This window comes from Bubalus bubalis, chromosome 1 (genome assembly GCF_019923935.1).
Source record: "Bubalus bubalis isolate 160015118507 breed Murrah chromosome 1, NDDB_SH_1, whole genome shotgun sequence".
NCBI lineage: Eukaryota > Metazoa > Chordata > Mammalia > Artiodactyla > Bovidae > Bubalus > Bubalus bubalis.
The window spans coordinates 194,766,766-194,786,500 of record NC_059157.1 but is presented as its reverse complement, the minus strand read 5'-3'; the positions used below and the strand labels follow the sequence as shown (position 1 = coordinate 194,786,500).

At 46.0% G+C, this 19,735-nt stretch overlaps 1 protein-coding gene and 1 long non-coding RNA gene across 2 annotated transcripts in view; one reads left to right on the top strand and one right to left on the bottom strand.

Annotated features, from left to right (window-relative positions):
• Positions 1-19,735, top strand: part of KCNJ6 (potassium inwardly rectifying channel subfamily J member 6) — a 329,855-nt gene that overhangs the window by 222,807 nt on the left and 87,313 nt on the right. The window contains exon 3 of the mRNA XM_006049625.4: positions 14,172-15,092. Coding sequence (XP_006049687.1) covers positions 14,172-15,092 — 921 coding nt within the window. The remainder of the gene's footprint in view (positions 1-14,171; positions 15,093-19,735) is intronic.
• LOC112587019 lies at positions 6,153-10,065 on the bottom strand. Its single transcript, XR_006553576.2, has 3 exons — positions 9,217-10,065; positions 7,914-8,862; positions 6,153-6,465 (listed from the first exon to the last, which is right to left on the bottom strand). It is a non-coding gene; the product is annotated as an uncharacterized LOC112587019 (long non-coding RNA).

The following is a 19,735-nucleotide window of genomic DNA, read 5'->3' as shown; positions in this document are numbered from 1 at the left end:
CTGTAGCCACAACATAAGCTGCCATGGTTCTGAGGGTTGCCTCAAGGAAATGGAAACAGACAGACCCTGGAACTAAAGACTGGGGCTTCCCTGGTGGCTCAGACTGTAAAGAATCTGCTTGTGATACAGGAGACCCAGGTTCGACCCCTGGCTCGGGAAGATCCCCTGAAGAAGAGTGTGGCTAACCCACCCCAGGATTCCTGCCTGGAGAATTCCATGGACAGAGGAGCCTAGGGGACTACAGTCCATGGGGTCGAAAAGAGGTAGACACGACTGAACTGTACTTAAAACAATCAAGATGACATCATCAGACCACCAATGACCAGTTTCAAGATGTCTGTCAGAGATGACTATGCCATTTCTGCATGTAGCCCCCTCCATCTGTCCATAAAAGCTCTTGCTTCCTGCTTTTCCTGGGGTTGAAGGGGAGGTGAGAGTCTGCCTTTAGAGAGACATCTGCCTTCCCTGCCCCCAACGCCCTGGTGGCCGGCATCCAAAATCAAGCAAACTTTCCTTTCCATCAACCTGGCTTCTTCGTTAGCTTTTCAGCTGTGAGCAGTTGGACCCCCAACTCTTGGTAACAGTTGTAACTATCCAAGGTTCTGATTCTTAAAATCCAATGAGAAAAGAAATCACGGTACTGAACGCTGGTCTCCTTTGTCCTGTCCAAAGTGAACTGTTGTTTCCCTTCTCGTCCAAAGTCATACCCACGTGCAAAGCAGCCAGGGCCAGTCCTCTGACCTTGCAGAGGGTACTAGACGTTCTAAATTTAGGTTCATGTGTGGAGCCCCCGAGTTAGATTTTTAAAGGCGCCCTCTGCCCTTTAGTTTCTATCACATCTTCCCAGTGGAACACAGTAGCTGTTCTCCCACACGCGGACACACACACACACACCTGTGACTTAAAATTTCCAGTGGGCTGGATTTCTGATCATTATAATAGTCTTCCACTGTTACAACAGCTCAAGATAAAAGACAAGTAAACATGACTTCACCTCCCCATGACGCATTAGACGTCGGTGACAAGTGAAGAAGAATCATCACATAAGGATTTATGCAGAAAGACAAGCATCATGGCAAGAGGACCAAAGCCAACTGCTGATTTTGAACTTTAAGCACCACTTGTAAGTACAGCTCTGATTGTTTCTCAGATGTCTTCCAGTCGTCAATGGGAGCACAAATGGAAAAATGCAAGAATGACTCTAACAGGAAAACCCCACCCTGTCCTATCTCTGAAGCATCATCACCTGCAATTATTTATTGCTGTTTATAAACCTTCTAGAGAACAGAATGGCAACCCACTCCAGTGTTCTTGCCTGGAGAATTCCATGGACAGAGGAACCTGGGGGGCTACGGTCCATGGGGTCACAAAGAGTAGGACACACCTGAGCAACTCTTCCCATTTAGGAAATAGATATGCTTGTCTTTTTGTTTACACAATTTACTTCTTTATTGTGGTAAAGTATATATAACATAAAATTTACCATTTCAGTCATTCTATAGAATCTACATTTTCATGACATTAAGTACATTCATATTGTTATGCAGCCATACTATCGTTCAACTACAGAATTCTTCATCTTCCCAAGCTGAAGCTCCATACCTATTAAACCCTAATTCCCCATTCCCTCCTCCGCCAGCCCTTGGTACTTTCTGTCTCTAAGGACCTGACTATTCCAGGAAGCTCCTGTAAGTGAACTCAAACATTTGCTCTCTGTGACTTTATCTCACTTAAACCATAATATCTTCAAGGTTCACCCATGTTATCCCGTGTGTCCGAATTCCCTTCCTTTTTAAGGCTTATCCATTCATCTGCTGATGGATTCTTGGGGTGCTTCCACCTTCTGGTTGTTGTGAACAGTGCTGCTGTGAACAGGAGGGTACAAGTTTCTGTTTACATGTGCCTTTCATGAGCAGTGAGGATGAGGAAAGCTTAGGCTGAACTCTGACTATGCAGAGTTCAGTTATTTGCATTGTGAGATGTACATGCAATTCAATAAGTCTACTGAAGTGCAGATTGTTTTTTAAATTCACACTGGAAAATGAGCCCATCTGAAGCTCCTCCAGGACACGAAGCCTGAGAGAGATGTCGCCAAGATTGCCTCCCCATCCTTCTCTCTTCCTCTCCATTCCACACCTGCCTCTCGGGAGGAAACAGACATGCCCATGGCTCAGCAGGTCAGGAATCTGCCTGCAAGGCAGGAGACACCGGTTTGATCCCTGGGTCAGGAAGATCCCCTGGAGAAGGAAATGGCAACCCACTCCAGTATTCTTGCCTGGGAAATCCCATGGGCAGAGGAGCCTGGTGGGCTACAGTCCATGGGGTCTCAAACACGACAGAGCTCACATGCACTGCACCCTGCCCCCCTCCACCTTTGCTCTCAACAGTACTTTGTCTTGATTTACAGTCCATCAGACACCTCACTCCTCCACAGCCTCCATCCTTGTAGAGTCAGCCTCTCCCCTTTGGCTTCTTCTCAGGATATAAGCATGCCCAAACTCCCCCGGTTCAAAGTCACCAACTGCATTAATTTCCAGTGGCCAGCACAACAAAGTAGGCGGCTTGAAACAACAGAAAAGCCTCCCCTTTCATTTCTGGAGGCCAGAGTTGGAAATTAAGGTGTCAGCAGGGCCGCCCTTCCTCCAGACACTCTAGGGGAGAATCCCACGTCACCCATCGGCTTCCAGGGGCTCCAGGTGTTCCTTGGCTTGTGGCCGCATCACTCCACTCCCCAGCCTTCCCACCACACAGCCTTCTCTGCCTGTCCTTTTCTGTCTCTTATACTAATTGGCTTTGGAGCACACCCTACTCCAGAATGATTCCATCTTAATCCTTATATGAATTACAGCTCCAAACTGGACTCTTGTTGTTGCTTAGTCACTGAGTCATGTCCAACTCTTTTGCGACCCAATAGACTATAGCCCACCAGGCTCCTCTGTCCATGGGATTTCCCAGGTAAGAATACTGGAGTGAGCTGAAATTAGACTCTACTTACAAACAAAGTCATAATCTGAGGTTCAGGTGTGCATGAATTTGAGAGCAACACCATTCAACGCTTGTAAATCCCAATTGCCAAGAGCAATGGACATGGCTCAGTAGCTGTCTGCAGCAATTGTTTAGATTATTTAAAACAGAAATAGCCTTTTATTTCCTACAGATTTTTCAGATTATAGAGTCATTAAGGGAAAGTTTTGATGTAGAAAAATTGAAAGAAAGCAAAAACACCCACAAACTTACAGCTCTTAGAGATTTACCTAAATTAACATTTTGGATGACATTCTTCTACACTCATTAATATAAGACAATATATGCAAAGTAAACTGTATATTTTATTATGTTTTTTCACTTAAACTATGGCATAGATAACATGCCAGGTTGATAAACACACACATTCAATAAATAGATGCAGAGGCTTGCTATGTGTCAGGCACATTTTCCAGAGCCTGAGATCTAATGGTGAATAAAACACACATAGATCTTTGCTCAGAAACTTCCTTTCAGACAGGGACAACCAATAATAAGATTATCAACATAATAAATAACCTCCTTGAAGATGAAAAGTGCTGCAGAGAAAACAAACAGTAGCATAAGGAAGAGCAATGTGAGAAGTGAGTGGCAGTGATTAAGACTTTTAAAAGAGGAGGGAAGTGCCTCATTAACAAGGTGACTTCTGCACAAACAGTTGAAGACCCCCAAACACTGGAAAATCATTTTCAATGACCGCATAGTATTCCACTGGTTATACCTGCAACAGTATATTTATTTAACTGGTGCTCCGTGGGTAGATATTTAAATTGTCTCTATTTTTTACCTATTATAAAAGAGGCTGCAATATCCCCTGCATGAAAGTGAAAAATGAAAGTGGAAGTCGCTCAGTTGTGTCCAACATTTTGTGACCCCATGGTCTATACAGTCCATGGAATTCTCCAGGCCAGAATACTGGAGTGGGTAGCCTTTCCCTTCTCCAGGGGATCTTCCCAACCCAGGGATTGAACCCAGGTCTCCGGCACTGCAGGAAGATTCTTTACCAGCTGAGCCACGGGGAAGCCCATGCCTGTGATACATAAATGTTGTAAAATTATTTTCTTAGGATAAATGTCTAGACCCAGAATGGCTCATACACCTAATCATTTCTAAATTGTGACCGCTACTGCCACCCTGTCCTCCAGGAAGACTTCGCCAGTTTACTCATCCGAAAATATATGCAAATTCACAGTTCTACTGACCTGCCATGCACACAAACTCCACATACTGAATTTATGGTCTATTTTTAATGATACTAACTTTAGAGTTTAAAAAATGTTATTATATTTGCACTGCTTTTATTTTGCCGTGTTTGAACATATGCTCCTCAGCTCTGTGTATTTCTTCGTTTATAAATTCCTTATTCACTTCCTTTGATCATTTTTTTTCCTATGGGGGTATTCATTGTTTTGGTAAATTGAGAACATTATGTGTGAAGATATTTTTTGTGGTTTATCTTCTTGCTTTATCTCTCAAACACTTATAATTTTTATGTTGACAAAACATCAGCATCCCAAGATAGTTTTTGAGACCCCATGGACTGTAGCCCACCAGGCTTCTCTGTCCACGGAATTTTTCAGGCAAAAATATTTGAGTGGGTTGCCATTTACTCCTCCTGGGGGATCATCCTGACCCAGGGGATCAAACACACGTCTCCTGCGTTGGCAGGTGGATTCTCTACCACTGAGCCGCCTGGGAAGTCCACGAAAGAGGGAAAGGACACGTCACTTTCCTCCAGCTGTCCCTATGGTGTGTGTCACACCTGCCACCTGGGTAGCCCTCCACCCCTCACGTCTCCCATCCATCCCTTCCTCAGGACCCTCTCTGGCTCCTCTCCTTCTGACTTCATTCTATAGTTGTTTTCCAGACTCTTGTCTTCTGTACCTCTACTCACGCTACAGTCTCCCAGGGAAGAGAGAAGCTTTCACCATACCCATAGTTACACTTCCATGAGTATGTGCTGCTGCTGCTGCTAAGTCACTTCAGTCGTGTCTGACTCTGTGTGACATAGACGGCATAGACGGCAGCCCACCAGGCTCTGCCGTCCCTGGGATTCTCCAGGCAAGAATACTGGAGTGGGTTGCCATTTCCCTCTCCTGACCACCTCCAAATCTAGAGCTTGGTCCGGTCCCTGATAAGCCTCATCCCCACACACTTGATTTCCCACAGGTGCAAGCTCGTGCGTGCATGCTCAGTCATATCCAACTCTTTGTGACCCCATGGACTGTAGCCTGCCAGGCTCCTCTGTCCATGGGGATTCTCCAGGCAAGAATACTGGAGTGGGTTGCCATGCCCTCCTCCTGGGGATCTTCCTGACCCAGGGATCAAACCTGAGTCTCCTGCATTGGCAGGCAGATTCTTTACCACTGAGCCACCCGGGCAGCCCACAGAAGCAAGCAGATACTTTCACTGGAAACATCATCCTCCGCCTCCAGGTCTCAACCATCCTGCCATCCCCCATCCTCCTGGCTGCTCCCCTCCGTGGCCACTAATCTCCAGATTATTTGAGTTTTGCTTCTTATTCAGCCCAGATCCATTGCCCCATCTTCACCTTCATGGCTGCTGTCTTAATTTAGCAGCGAACCATCTCTTTCTTACCAGCATCCTGTTAACCCAGAGGTCAGTCAACTATAGCCCAGTGAGTCAAATCCAGCCTGCACCCTCCCTCTGCACTGCCCATGAGCTAAAGATAATTTTATATTTTTAAAAGAGTGTAAACAACTTTTAAACTTTTTTTTGATGTGGACTATTTTTTAAGTCTTTATAGAATTTGTTACAATATTGCTTCTGTTTTATGTTTTGGGTTTTTGGCATCAAGGCATGTGGGATCTAGCTCCCCAACCAGGGATCAAACCTGCACCCCCTGCATTGGAAGGTGAAGGCTTAACCACTGGATTGCCAGGGGGAGAGGGGAAAAAAGAGTATGCAACGAAGATCTATGTTGTTTGCAAAATCTAAAGTATTTACCATTGGCCCTTTACAGAAAATATTCACAGACCTTTGCCTCCAATCTATACTTCATATCCACCCCTCCAGTGGTCTTGTTGCAGGAAGGGGCTTCCAAGGCCCAAAAGTGAGCTCTTGTTTAACACTCAGAAATGAATTGTCCGAGGAGACACATGTGCTGAGAAAGCAAGAGATTTTATTGGGAAGGGGCACCCAGGCAGAGATCAGCAGGTTAAGGGAACTCAGGAGAACAGCTCTGCTACGTGGCTCGCACTCTCAGGTTTTATGGTGATGGGAATAGTTTCAGGTTGTCTTTGGCCAATCATTCTGACTCAGAGTCCTTCCTGGTGGTGCACGCCCTGTTCAGCCAAGATGGACGCCAGCGAGAAGGATTCTAGGAGGTGGTTGGACACGTGATGTCACCTTTTGGCCTTTCCTGGACTCTTCCGGTTGGTGGTGGCAGCTTATTAGTTCCGTGCTCCTTACCAGGACCTCCTGTCGTAAAACAACTCATGCAAATGGTTACAATGGCGCCCGGCCAGGGTGGGCAGTTTCAGTCAGTGTACTTCCCCTAACAGTCTCAGAGCCACACACGTTCCGTATACCCACTGCTCCTCCCAGCACAAGCATCCCATGGGATTCACTCATGATTTCCTTAGAGTCGAGTGAAGCAAATGTCCTCATTTCTACGTTACCAGACACTTGGGATGGGACACCTTCAGATCAAGTACTTGATCATTCCTTAGCTCCTTTGTGCTAAATTTCATCAGTCATATGCCAGGAGAGTCTCAACATGTTGTTTGAAAAATACCCTTTTTTTTTCCCCTTCTGATGGTAAAAGTAATATGAAGTCATCCTAGAAAATTTGGAAAAAGTCAAAACTCTTTTAATATTTATTTATTTGCTGCCTAGGTCTTTATTGTGGCACACAGGATCTTTCCTGTCGTGTGCAGGCCCCTCTCTGGTCATGGCATGTGGTTGCTCCCTCTGTAGTTTGCAGAGCTCCGGCTCTCTAGTTGAGGCTCAGGCTCAGTAGTTGAGGTGTGTTCACTTAGTTGCCCCAGGGTATGTGGCGTTGTAGCCACGTTCCGGGAAACAAACTCACTCAGAAGGACAATGCAGATGGTGGAGTGCAGTTTATTACACCAGGGGCCCAAGGCAGTCTCCTCTTAGCCAAGAAGCCCGACCAGTTTTTGTGAAAACCTTATATACTCTAAGTGTGCATCCCTAAATTCCCTGAAACTAGTCTGAACAAAGGAAAAGAAAGATACAATCAATGTTAACCCATGATTCGTATGCCTTAAGCCTAGGCAGTTAACAGTGGACAATTATCAATAGGCCTGTGGTCATACCCCAATAATCATAATAGAATGTATGATTCTATTCAGTTACACAGATAATTAAGGTATTCTTTTAGGCCACAGAGAGTCTAGGTACGAGCCCTGGGGCTCTTCCCTCCGGGGGCCTGGTTTTCCAGTTGGCAGGTCGTTTCCATAGATACTGGGCATATAGCTCAAAGTCCACAGTCCGGCCCAAGATGGAGTCCTGCTTTCAAGATGGAGCCTCTTCTGTCTGTTTCCTCCTTCAGTGGGATCTTAATGTCCCAACCAGGGATGAAACATGCGTCCCCTGCACTGGAAGGAGGATTCTTTACCACTGGACCACCAGGGAAGTCCATAGAATATTTAAAAGGGAAATTAAAAGCCCCCTAAGCCCCCCTCTCAGAAGTTCCCTATTAATATCTGCGTGCATTTCCTTCCAGTCTTTGATTTGGTCTGTGCCTTTGAGATCCACCCTGTTTTTTCCATGGGGTTTTCCCCCATGATAATAGAAATTCTCAAAGGGCTCCTTGAACACTCTCTTAAACACCACAAGTTTCCCCCACAGAATTCGTGTATAATTTGCCATGTAGAATTGCTCATCAGAAGAACATTTCTACTGACCTGGAGCATCAGAGCAGCCTCTGTCCACAAGCGAAGCCCCCAAAACTCGAGATGATTCTAGTGGTTCTTCGACCAGGTCCTTTCCAGCTTGTAACTCAGGCGTGTGTTATTTCTTTAAGGTTAAAGTTCACATCGGATTATTTTGCACCTTAGCTGCTGCTGCTAAGTCACTTCAGTCGTGTCCAACTCTGTGCGACCCCATAGACAGCAGCCCACCAGGTTCCCCCATCCCTGGCTAATTTAACGTTAATTAATCATCTTTCTAATGTCTTTCTGAGCTAAGTCACTCAGTCTTATCTGACTCTGTGACCCTATGGACTATAGCCCGCCAGGCTCTTCTGTCTATGGGATTCTCCAGGCAAGAATACTGGAGTGGGTGGCCATTTCCTACTCCAGGGGATCTTCCCAGCACAGGGACCCAACCCCCATCTCTCGCGTTTCCTGCATTGCAGGCAGATTCTTTACTACAAGCACCACCGGGGCCCATCTTTCTAAAAAGGAGAGAGAAAAAGAACAGGGAGAAGGGGTTGGCTTTTTCACACAGACCCGCATTTACTCTTAAACAAAAGACAGAAAAGCAACTCGGGTCAAGGAAACCATCAAGATCCCGGGCCCCGCTCGGGTCATCCTTTTGCATGCTGTACAGCACTTCACAGTTTGCAGAGAGTTGCACTACATCATCTCTGGGCAGGCCACATGCCGGATGCGGAAGGACCGGGGCAGTGGTTCTGACTGGCAGCCTGATGCGCATGCGCTTGACTGGGGCCCAGGGCAAGTGCCGGCAGGGCGGTGGTCGGGCTGAGAGGTTGGCGGGAGAAGTCTTTTGCGTCCCAGGCTGCGCAGGAACAGGAAGGATGGTCTGTTCTACCAGCCACAGCTGCAGCTCTCCCCGCTGAGCAGCTCAAATGCTCTTGCCAATGCAATTCACATCACCCCCTCAAATTCACACCTGGGATTCCAAGAAAGAAAGAAACGTTAAGAGCCATCATTAACATTCCTTTCTTTATTCTGTGGGCGTATTTGCATTCGTGCCCACGGGCGCTGAAGCAATGCTCACAGCTCAGACCTGCCACGGCCCTCTCCCCTCCCCAGGCAGGGCAACCTGCTCCAGTATTCTTGCCTGGAGAATTCCATAGACTGAGGAGCCTGGCGGGCTAGTCCAGAGGGTCTCAAAGAGTCAGACACGACTGAAGCAACTGAACACACCTCCCCAGCCTAGGGCTGCCTGCGTTTGCTCTGGACAGGGCCTTGAGGCTGGGCCGCTCCACACCTGACTCCCACTCCTCCTGGCATCACTACTTACTTGGCACTCCAGATTCAGTTTCCTCTATGCTGCAGATACTCTGACATTTTATTGGCTTTTTCTGGTTTCTCAACTGTGTTCCTGTTCCCCACCAGGTGCTATTAAGCTTTCCGCCCCATCTTCCTTGGAATGGATCTCACCTGCACACACTGCCTCACCTGGCTGAGGCTGTGACATAGTCCAGGCTCATACGACTCACCCACTACAGGCCAATAAGTCAGGAGATGAGTGGTGGGGGCAAGGAAGAGTGACTTTATTTGGAAAACCAGCAGACTGAGAAGATGATGGACTAGTGTCCCAAAGCACCATCTTACCCAAGTCAGAGTTCGGATTTCTTTTATACTGAAAGCGGAGGGAGCGTGGTTGGTTGTTGTAAACGTCTTGGTGTTGGAATCCTTTGCTGTTGCCACTGTTTGTATTGGTCCAGTCATGATGATCCTAGAAACCTCCAACAAGACAGACGTTATTCTCAATTCTACAACTTTTGATCTCTAGATCAATGAGCATTACACCTTTAAAGGTCAGAGCTTTGAGAATGGGCTACCCTGTGTATTTCAGGCTATAGGCAACATTCTTATCTTGTAGCAAAAGCAATTGAATCCAAAGGATAAAGTAAAAGAAACCAGTGCAACGTGGAGTCAGATTTGTTCTTCCCTACTTCAAGGCCACCTTTCCATCCTACTCCCTGGACCTTTAGCTTTCTCTGCTCCCATTTTTGTTCGTTTTTAAAAGGCACTTAAGTAGCATATGCATTGACACTTTTTTCCCTGACACATGACACAGACATTCGATTAACCACATGCTAGTTAATTACGGTGTCAACTGAAAAAACAAAAAACAGCACAACCTTAAGGTTGAGAGTTGTGTTTTATTCAGAGGGCCGACTGAGAACTTCAAGCCCGGGAGGCAGTATTTCAAGTAACCCTGAGAGAACCACTCCAAGGAGGTGAGGAGCGGGAGCTAGAATATGTACAAGTTTCGCAACAAAGGGCATATAATGGGGGGAAAAAAAAGATGACAGTTAATAAAAGAAAACTAGATATCTCAAGCTCAGGAATTGAGTGCTTTTCTACGAATGGGAAAATGCAAGCATCTGAGCTTACTGAAATCATTCCTTTGACGTGCTCCTCAGCTGTCTGGGAACAGGAACCTGTGTTTCACAGCCTGAGTTTCTGCAGGGCTCCCTGTGGGGAGTGGTCACAATTTGATGGCTGCTAGATGACAAGTATTCTTTGTTTCCTTTCTGAGTTCCCTCAGGGCTCACCGTTGGAGGGCTGCAATTGCTGCTGACCGTGACATTCTTTGTTTGCTGACATGGCAGGCAATATTTTATTTCTCGCTAGATACTGTTAAAAAAAAAAACAAAATTCAACTGAGTACCTTTGAAGATCAAATTGGCTTTATTTAACAATGCATGAACTAGGCAGCATCCTATTTAGCAGATAGACACTAAGGGTGCTGTACAAACTGGATGATTTTTAAAGGTCTAAGGGGATGGGATAAGAAGTCGTAAACAATAAAGGGTTATGTCAGGTAAGATCACCTGCTTTACAGGGAAAGTAGGGGTCCCTGTGGGAGATTACCTCATCTGTGGCTGGGAAATTCCAGACTGACTGGTAAAAGGTCACATTTCTGGAGGGACTGAACCTGGGGTTAGGATAGGTATTCAGTCTGCCTTGGCTGATACAGAGCTTAGCACAAGGGACTCCGTGTGGGGAGACCCTTGTTTCTTTTCAACAACATCAAACCCAACACTCCATCTTCACTCTCTTCCTCTCTCCCGGCTTTTTCCCACATCAGCCCTCCAAGAACTCTTCTATCTCTTTATCCATGTCAGTACCAATGTCCATAGCATTAGAGAGAAGGCTCAAGTCAAAATGCGTACCTGTTTAAACACAATTATTTTTTTTTCTGGTTAGATGGCAGATTTCTGCCACCAGCTGGGGACCCAGGCCCCTCTATCTCATGATTCCATCATCCATCCTACAAGGGGCAAGACCAGAGGAGGAGGCATACCCATTATTTAAGACCTTGGCCCAGCAGGGCACACCCACTCCTAGTGGGCCAGAACTGGGTGCGTGGATGCCCCTCCATGCAAAGGAAGCTGGGAAATGTGATCCAGTCCTGAGCTAGGAAAAGGGGGAAAGTGGGTTTGTAGGATCAACTGGCAGGCTCCCAGGACTGGCCAGAGCAGTTACCTCTGTTCGTGTAGGTCCAGAAACTCATTGACCATTCAAACAGGAAGGTTACAAATGAGCCAGAAGATGGAGAAGACAGCTTCAAACTGGGGGCTGAGATGAGTGTAGGTTCCCTCCATGACATGTGAACGTGTGGAAGATCAAAGAAAACTGTTGCTGTTGTTGTTGAGTTGCTAAGTCATGCCCAACTCTTTTGTGACCCCATGGACTATATCCCACCAGGCTCCTCTTGTCCTTAGGATTTCCCAGGCAAGAATACTGGAGTGAGTTTTGCCATTTCCTTCTCCAGGGGATCTTCCCAACCCAGGGATCAAACCCACGTCTCCTGCATTGACAGGTGGCTTCTTTACCATCGGAGCCACCAGGGAAGCCCAGAAAACTGCTAAGAGTCAGCTAATCTGACAAAGCCACCCTCTTCCACCTCAACACTCAAGGAAACAAGACCCCAGGGTGACTCTGTATAGGCAGAGAGCTCCCCACCTGGGGCCAAGGTCAGACCACACTCCAGGTCTCCAGACAAGAGTGCCCAGCCTGGCTGATTTTGAACTGAGTTCAGCCCACATGAAGTCAGAGTTAGAGACTCCGTCTCGGGGCAAAATTAGCAATGAGAGCTCAGACATGACAACCCCTGCATCAAACATCCCGCCTTGCATGGGATGCTGGCAGTGAGCAAGGGCATTGCCCATGACTTCCATCCAGATCCCCCAACCCCATCCACCCTGTCCCAGTCTCAGCTGCTTCCTTTGACTCTTGTCCTGGTATCTGTTCTGTTCTAAGAGGAAAAAAGACAAGGTTCCTCCTCTACAAATGAAGAGTTACTGAGGGCAGTTATCTAAACGTCAAAACTGTCTCACCAAACATTGGACTCACAGACCAGATGCTGCTTCTTCCTTGTGCTGAAAAATAAAAACAGATCCATGGGATTGATTATTAAGGAAACTATCCAACCATGAGCAAGGCTAATCCATAAGATAAGTTGGTACCACTCGAGTTCCATCCCCAGCTGCTTGCTTATTCAAATAAATGCATTCTCAACAGTTTTTCTCCTTTAACCAAGGGGAGAAAAGACACCCCAGAGTCAAATGACACAGAACACAAGCCTGAGGAAAGAAACTGCTTATAAAACTTTCAGAAAGCTTTAAAATTATTGGCTGAACAAGAAATTTCACTCAGTGGTTTATATGTGTTTCATAGCAACATTGATTCTAAATGTCCCCTTGCACTTGGATTCCAGGAGAGTCTTCCTAATGCTTCGTCATCAGATGATTGTACCAATGCATTAATCATGAAGGCCAGCAGAAACAGTACAACCATAAGCCAAAACGGCAGATGTTAAATGTTGAGGCAGAAACCAAATCAAATACGTAAACATATAGAAAGAGAAAGACATGCCCCACACTGCTTTTAACCTTGGCATTGCCTTAGGGTTAAATGCATGCATGTGAAAGTCACTCAGTCATGTTCAACTCTTTGCCACCCTGTAAAGAGTGGCACTGTAACAGTCCATGGAATTCCACAGGCCAGAATATTGGAGTGTGTTTCCATGCTCTTTTTCAGGGGATCTTCCCAACCCAGGGATAGAACCCAGGTCTCCCACATTGCAGGCAGATTCTTTACCAGCTGAGCCATAAGGGAAGCCCAAGAATGGAGTAGGTAGCCTATCCTTTCTCCAGGGGATCTTCCCAACCCAGGAGTCAAACCAGGGTCTCCTGCATCGCAGGTGGATTCTTTACCAGCTGAGCTATCACGGAAGCTCATACTTACCAATAAAAACGAGAATTTTTTCAACTCTGAAATTTGACTGACAATTTAAAGAGTTCCCTCAAAATTCTTGCCCCTAAAATCAAGGAGAGTAGCAAAGGGACAATTACAAAGGAATGTTTATTTCATGTCTGTTTCATGTAGGCAGATATCATGCACAGTGGTTTTGTTTAACTTTATAATAACCCTATGAATTGGCTATCATGATGACCGTTTTGTATATGTGAAAACTGTGGATCAGTCAATAAATTCTAATAGTCTATTGGTCTACTCAGGCTGCCCTAACAGAACCCTACAGACTGGAGGGCTTAAACAGCAGCAATTTATTTTCTCACAGTTCTGGGGGCTGAAAGTTTAAGACCAAGGTGCCAGCAGGGTTGGTTTCTGGTGCCCTCAATTGGTTTGGAAGACCTTTCTTCCTGCCTCCTCTCTGTGTCCTCACATGGCCTTTCTCCGCAAACACAGCCCCGGTGTCTCTTCATTTCCGTAAAAGAGCACAAGTCCTTTTGGATTCAGGCTTCACCCTTTTGCACTCATTTAACCTTAATTATGTCCTCAGAGGACCCATCTCTACAATCCGTAATGGCACGACCAGGAACCCACAGCCGCTGAGTGGTAGCACCAAGGCTGTCTGGATCGAAACATTTCTTTATCCGGAGTGTGCTGCTTCTCACATACCACAGCATCTCAGAGAGAGCCAGGAGACGCCCTGCTGTCAGAGCCGACTCTTAGAACTTGCTGGCAGGGAGACACTTTCACAGCAGTGAGCCTTGTTCTGGTGGGAAGTGTGGTAAAGTCCTTACACAAGCTAGATCACAGGGCACAGGCAGATGACGCTCCCCCCAAAAGAGGCTTCATCTGCTCTAATAGGAGCTGCACAAATGGTCCAATGATGCTTGGTCGTCTACCACACTGCCAACCACCAAGGGGGCTTCCAGGACCCTCAGAGAGCCAGCGGTTCATTCGGTTTTTCTTTTCTTTTCTCCAAACCACCAGCTAACGTCCTAGAGGGTGACTCCATGGACCAGGACGTTGAGAGCCCTGTGGCCATTCACCAGCCAAAGTTGCCTAAGCAAGCCAGGGACGACCTACCGAGACACATCAGCCGGGACCGGACCAAAAGGAAAATCCAGAGGTACGTGCGGAAAGACGGAAAGTGCAACGTGCACCACGGCAACGTGAGGGAGACCTACCGCTACCTGACTGACATCTTCACCACCTTAGTGGACCTCAAGTGGAGGTTCAACCTGCTCATCTTCGTCATGGTCTACACCGTGACGTGGCTCTTTTTCGGGATGATCTGGTGGCTAATTGCGTACATCCGAGGAGACATGGACCACATAGAGGACCCGTCGTGGACTCCGTGCGTCACCAACCTCAACGGGTTCGTCTCTGCTTTTTTATTCTCCATAGAGACAGAAACCACCATCGGTTATGGCTACCGGGTCATCACGGACAAGTGCCCGGAGGGCATCATCCTCCTCCTCATCCAGTCGGTGTTGGGGTCCATTGTCAACGCTTTCATGGTGGGGTGCATGTTTGTTAAAATATCGCAGCCCAAGAAGAGGGCGGAGACCCTGGTTTTTTCCACACATGCGGTGATCTCCATGCGGGATGGGAAACTGTGCCTGATGTTTCGGGTGGGGGATCTGAGGAATTCCCACATCGTGGAGGCTTCCATCAGAGCCAAGCTGATTAAATCCAAACAGACCTCGGAAGGGGAGTTCATCCCTCTGAACCAGACGGACATCAACGTCGGGTATTACACGGGGGATGACCGTCTGTTTCTGGTGTCTCCGCTCATCATCAGCCACGAAATTAACCAGCAGAGTCCTTTCTGGGAAATCTCCAAAGCCCAGCTGCCCAAAGAGGAACTGGAAATTGTGGTCATCCTGGAAGGAATGGTGGAAGCTACAGGTAAGGCATGCCCGCTCTGGGGTGTCTGGGGATGGATGTTCATGTTAAGCCAGACTTCAAATCCTTACTCACGACAAGATGTGGAAAACCGAACTTCCCTCACTATTAGATGTCACCTCTTTATTCATGAAATAGTATGTAGCCTCTTACCTTAAGGATGTCCACCAAGAAGTCTAACCGTTTAGCTTTAAAAAAAAAAAAAAAAAAAAAAAAAACCTTGGGAAAACACCTCTTAATATATTTTAAATTTTGAAACATTTACTTAAATGAAAATTTTGATCTCCCTCTAAAGCAATTTTCGGTGGTTTTAAAGCATTGTTTAGTTTGTATAACTTGAGGCTATTTATTGCCAAGACAGGAAGAAGAAGTTAAGCCTTTCAAAGGAAAACCTGACAAATTGCTTTAATAAAAATGCTATTTTGCCCCTTCTTTGGGAGTCATTTGCAACACCCACAGCCTTGGCTTTTCTTTTACATCAAGTGAGAATTTGGTGCCTTTTTTCTATACTCTAACTGCCACACCTCCTGTAGATGCAATAATGCAGACCCAGTAAATAACTCAAGCAGAAAAGAATAAAAATTGAGACCCACTTACCATAGTCCTATCGGCCCTTCTGCTGTGAACAACTAATTGTTGGAATATTTTAACCAAGATAATCTCTGCTAAAAATAGAGAAATGGTCTGTTTTTATTGAAGTCTTCACTCATATCTTTTCATATGTCTTACACAAAGACATATGTCCCAGCCACAAAGGAGGTCCTTCCATATTTATCTATAACATTCTATGAAATAGAGTCATAACCGCTGACCTAAGCTAACAATAGTGTCCCATAGGATAGGCATAAAGTAGAACACTAATCCACACATGGCTTTACTGTCTTCTGAGTTATCGATATTAGCCTTGGGATGCTCTTTAGTTGTACAATCGGTCCTTCTATGCTTTGAGGTCTTCAACTTGAGGCTCAGGGCGGGTTTACACAATCTGAAAATGCGTGGCCACTGGCCAGACTCCAGACTCTTCGTCTACCCATAACTTGAGCTCGGGCATCCATCCAGTGAAAGTCACTGGTGCCATGTCTCTGCCTCCCTGGACCCAACAGGCAAGGTCATTACCTCTAACAAATTTCTCTTAAGGTGGTAAAACCTTCGGCAGTAGATTTTTTTAAATGCTGCAAGGATGAAAAGGTGAGTAAAAGGCATTGCATAAACTGTGCTCCTTTGCATGAGACAAAAGGAACGTCTAAAACAAAATAATTATTGTGAAATGCTAAATAAGTGCTATACAGGTGCACAGGGCTCTCTGTACCCTGAGTCTGACTTTGGGGCACACTGGTGAGGCAATAGTTGTGTGGGAGGAAGGGAGAGGGGGAGGAGGAGAGCGGGGAGGAGGAGAGCAGGGAGGAGCCTGGATCAGGGAAGAGGGGAGGGAAAACCGACTCAAACGGAGCTCCGTCAGTTCCCACGGACCAGAAACTTCCTCCCCGGCCAAGCACAGGGACTCTGGGTCCCCCTAGTGGTGGCCATTGAGATACAGCCTCTGGCAGCACAAACTGACCCCTGGGGATGCAGTTTTAATATTTGATTTCTCGCTATAAACTCTCCCAAAAGGACAGGAGGGAGGAAAGTGGGCAAGCTTCGTTCTCCTCCCATCTCTGAGCCCCAGAAGCAAAATCCAGTGGAGAGGTACCATCTGGTTACTGGTGTTAATTCGAACTTCAAATTGCAGGAGCAGTGTTTCCTCAAATCAAAGCCCAATCTCGAAAGATAAACAAATGTGGAATAAGGAACTTATCTTTGTGTTGTCCCTGAGTCGGAATCCTCCCCAGGGCACGCTGCGTCCTTCTGATGACAGCTTGTAATGAGTGAGACTTTCCAACCAGAGGACCGTCCTTTTGTTGGTAATTAATAGTGACACTTGCCTCTGAGCATCGGTGGCCTTTCTGCTGCTGCTTTAGAGAAAACTGGGTGTTTGCCAGCAAAAAGAATCAACACACTCCTGTTCCTGGGGAAAGGCAACTGCTATCAACTTTCTAAAAATAATAACAATAATTTTCTAATTTCTCAAAAATAGAGGGAGGAGGCGTGCTCTAGAAAGTTCTGGGTTTTTCTAGAAGCTGGACATCTCTTGATTTTTCTCTTGACAGGATTTGCACAGTTCAGTCTTTCCAGCACGTCTGATCTCTTAAACTTCAGGGAGACACTTTTTTCTTTGTGAATGAAAAGCACAATTGGGATTTATGGGTATGAAACAGGCCTTTGGGAAGGACTCCCTGGTGGTTCAGACAGTAAAGCATCTGCCTGCAATGCAGGAGACACGGGCTTGATCCCTGGGTCGGGAAGATCCCCTGGAGAAGGAAATGGCAACCCACTCCAGTACTCTTGCCTGGAAAACCCCATGGATGGAGAAGTCTGGTAGGCTACAGTCCATGGGATCTCAAAGAGTCCGAGAGGATTGAGCGACTTCACTTTCACTTTGAGGAAGGAAAGATGCTTCAGTGAACCAAAGCCACAGGAAAAAAATTAATATGGACCAAATGCACACTGAGGAAAACAAATTCACAAAGATCTCATTATTCATTGGAGGGCTAGATGGGAAATTAGAAGCCATGGAAACCCAAGCTGACTCAAAACAGCCTCTGCTTGACTCCAGCTTTGTTTCAAGTCTGTCTCAGTTGACCTTAAACTACTGTCCATGACCTCCATTAAGGGGCCTCTCACTGAGGCCCATTTCAAGGACAAGCCCCATCAGCAACACCTCTGCAGCCCTGAAGCAATGCCCTCTTCCTGTCTTGCATGGTGTGGGCACACAAGGTCACGACGTGGTATCTTCTGAAGATCCGAGCTACTGAGCAGTAGGCTGAGAAGACCAGTCCTTCAGATGGCTGGGGGCTCAGGCTCAGCACAGGTCAGCCAGTGACCCACAGTAAATATCCCATCCCCGAGCTCGCTGCCCCCAGCCTGCTTCATCACATCACTCAGGGTCAGGCTCATCTTTAGAAATGGCAGGTCAGCTCCTGGAAGGCAAGCGGCTGAGTCTTACCCACCTTTGAGGGCCAGTCCTGGCCCTAAGACTCACACCCACAAAAGACAGACCCACGCTCCTGGTGGATGGCTTGGATCTGGCCCTGCCCAGATCAGGGAGAATGTGTCACCTCTCAAGAACCTTCCAGTCATGTGATTCTATTTTTGAAAATGAATCCAACCCTGGAAAATTCTGACACCAGCCACCCAGACATCTGGGCACTGGCCACATCTCATCGCGCAAATGTATTTTTAAAGGGGGCCCTTTATGTGCCTGACACATGGGCAATTTGGAGATAGTGATGTTTACAGAAGGGTTCACAGCTACGTAAACAAACACGCGGAGCAGCTGCGGCAAGCGTGCGTTAAAATAGTAAAGCATTCATATAGACTGATATTTATAGAGGGCAAATTGGCCTGGAGGCTAGATGACAGCCACACAGAGCTGGGCCCCATGCCAGCCAGCGCCTCCTCACTATAGGCTTTCTGATTGATGAACTTCCAAATTTACCCCCAACGATTATGCAACGGTGACAGGCAGCCCTTTCCAACACCTCAGCAAATATGTCTCCTTTAGGATGAATCCCTGGTAAGCTTTTTTTTTTTAATTTTATACTGGAGTACAGTTGATTTACAACATTGTATTCATTTCAGGTGTACAGTAAAGTGATTTGCTTATATGTATCTGCATTTCTCCTCTTCTTTGGATTCTTTTCTCATATAGATTATTACAGACTATTAAGTCAAATTTCCTGTGCTGTACAGTAAGTCCTTGTTATCTATTTTAACCTTTTATATATTTTTTTAATTGATGGAAGCTATGAGACTTATACAAAAGTAGACCAAATCATGCAAAGAATTCCCATGCACCCACCAGTCAATTTCTATAATTGTCAATTCATTGCCAAGCTTGTCTCATCTGTATTATCTACTCACTAACTCCCCCTCCAGCATCATATTATTCTATCTGCAAATATTTCAAAATCTGTCTCTAAAAGATAAGGACTCTTTTTAACACGTAACTGTACCCTTGGTATGACACCTAAAAAAATTAACAATCATTTCTTAAGATTCAATATCTACTAAATGTGCCAAGTGCCAATTGTCTTACAAATGTCTTTTTAATTTTTTTTTTAAATCTGCTTGTTCGAATCCAAATGAGGTTAACACACTGTGGTTGGCTGAAATCTCTTCCAAGCCTTAGTCTGTGAGCTCTTCTTCCGTCTCTGTGGGATTTTTTTTCCTTTCAAGTTTTTCTCAAAGAAGAGAATTTCTGAAACATTTATATACTACATAGAAAACTGGGGATGGTGGAGGGTGGGAAGCTGCCAACTTGGTGAGGTTATCCTAGATAACATTTTGTGGATGACAAAGAGGGCTGACTGTCCAGAAGTCAGTATCTGGGGGTTACCAAGGAGGAGAGGGCAAACCAGAAGCAGATGAAGGCAAACCCTCCTTCTCCATAGCAAAGCTCAGTTCCATTTCCAGAGTCACTTGATTTCACACAAAGCGAGCTTAGTCACATAAGTCACGCAACAGACGGCAGGATTTTTGTTGCAAGTCTTCACCCTACTCTTACTTTACTGGTGAGGAAATTGAGTCCCAGCAAGATTAGTGAGCTG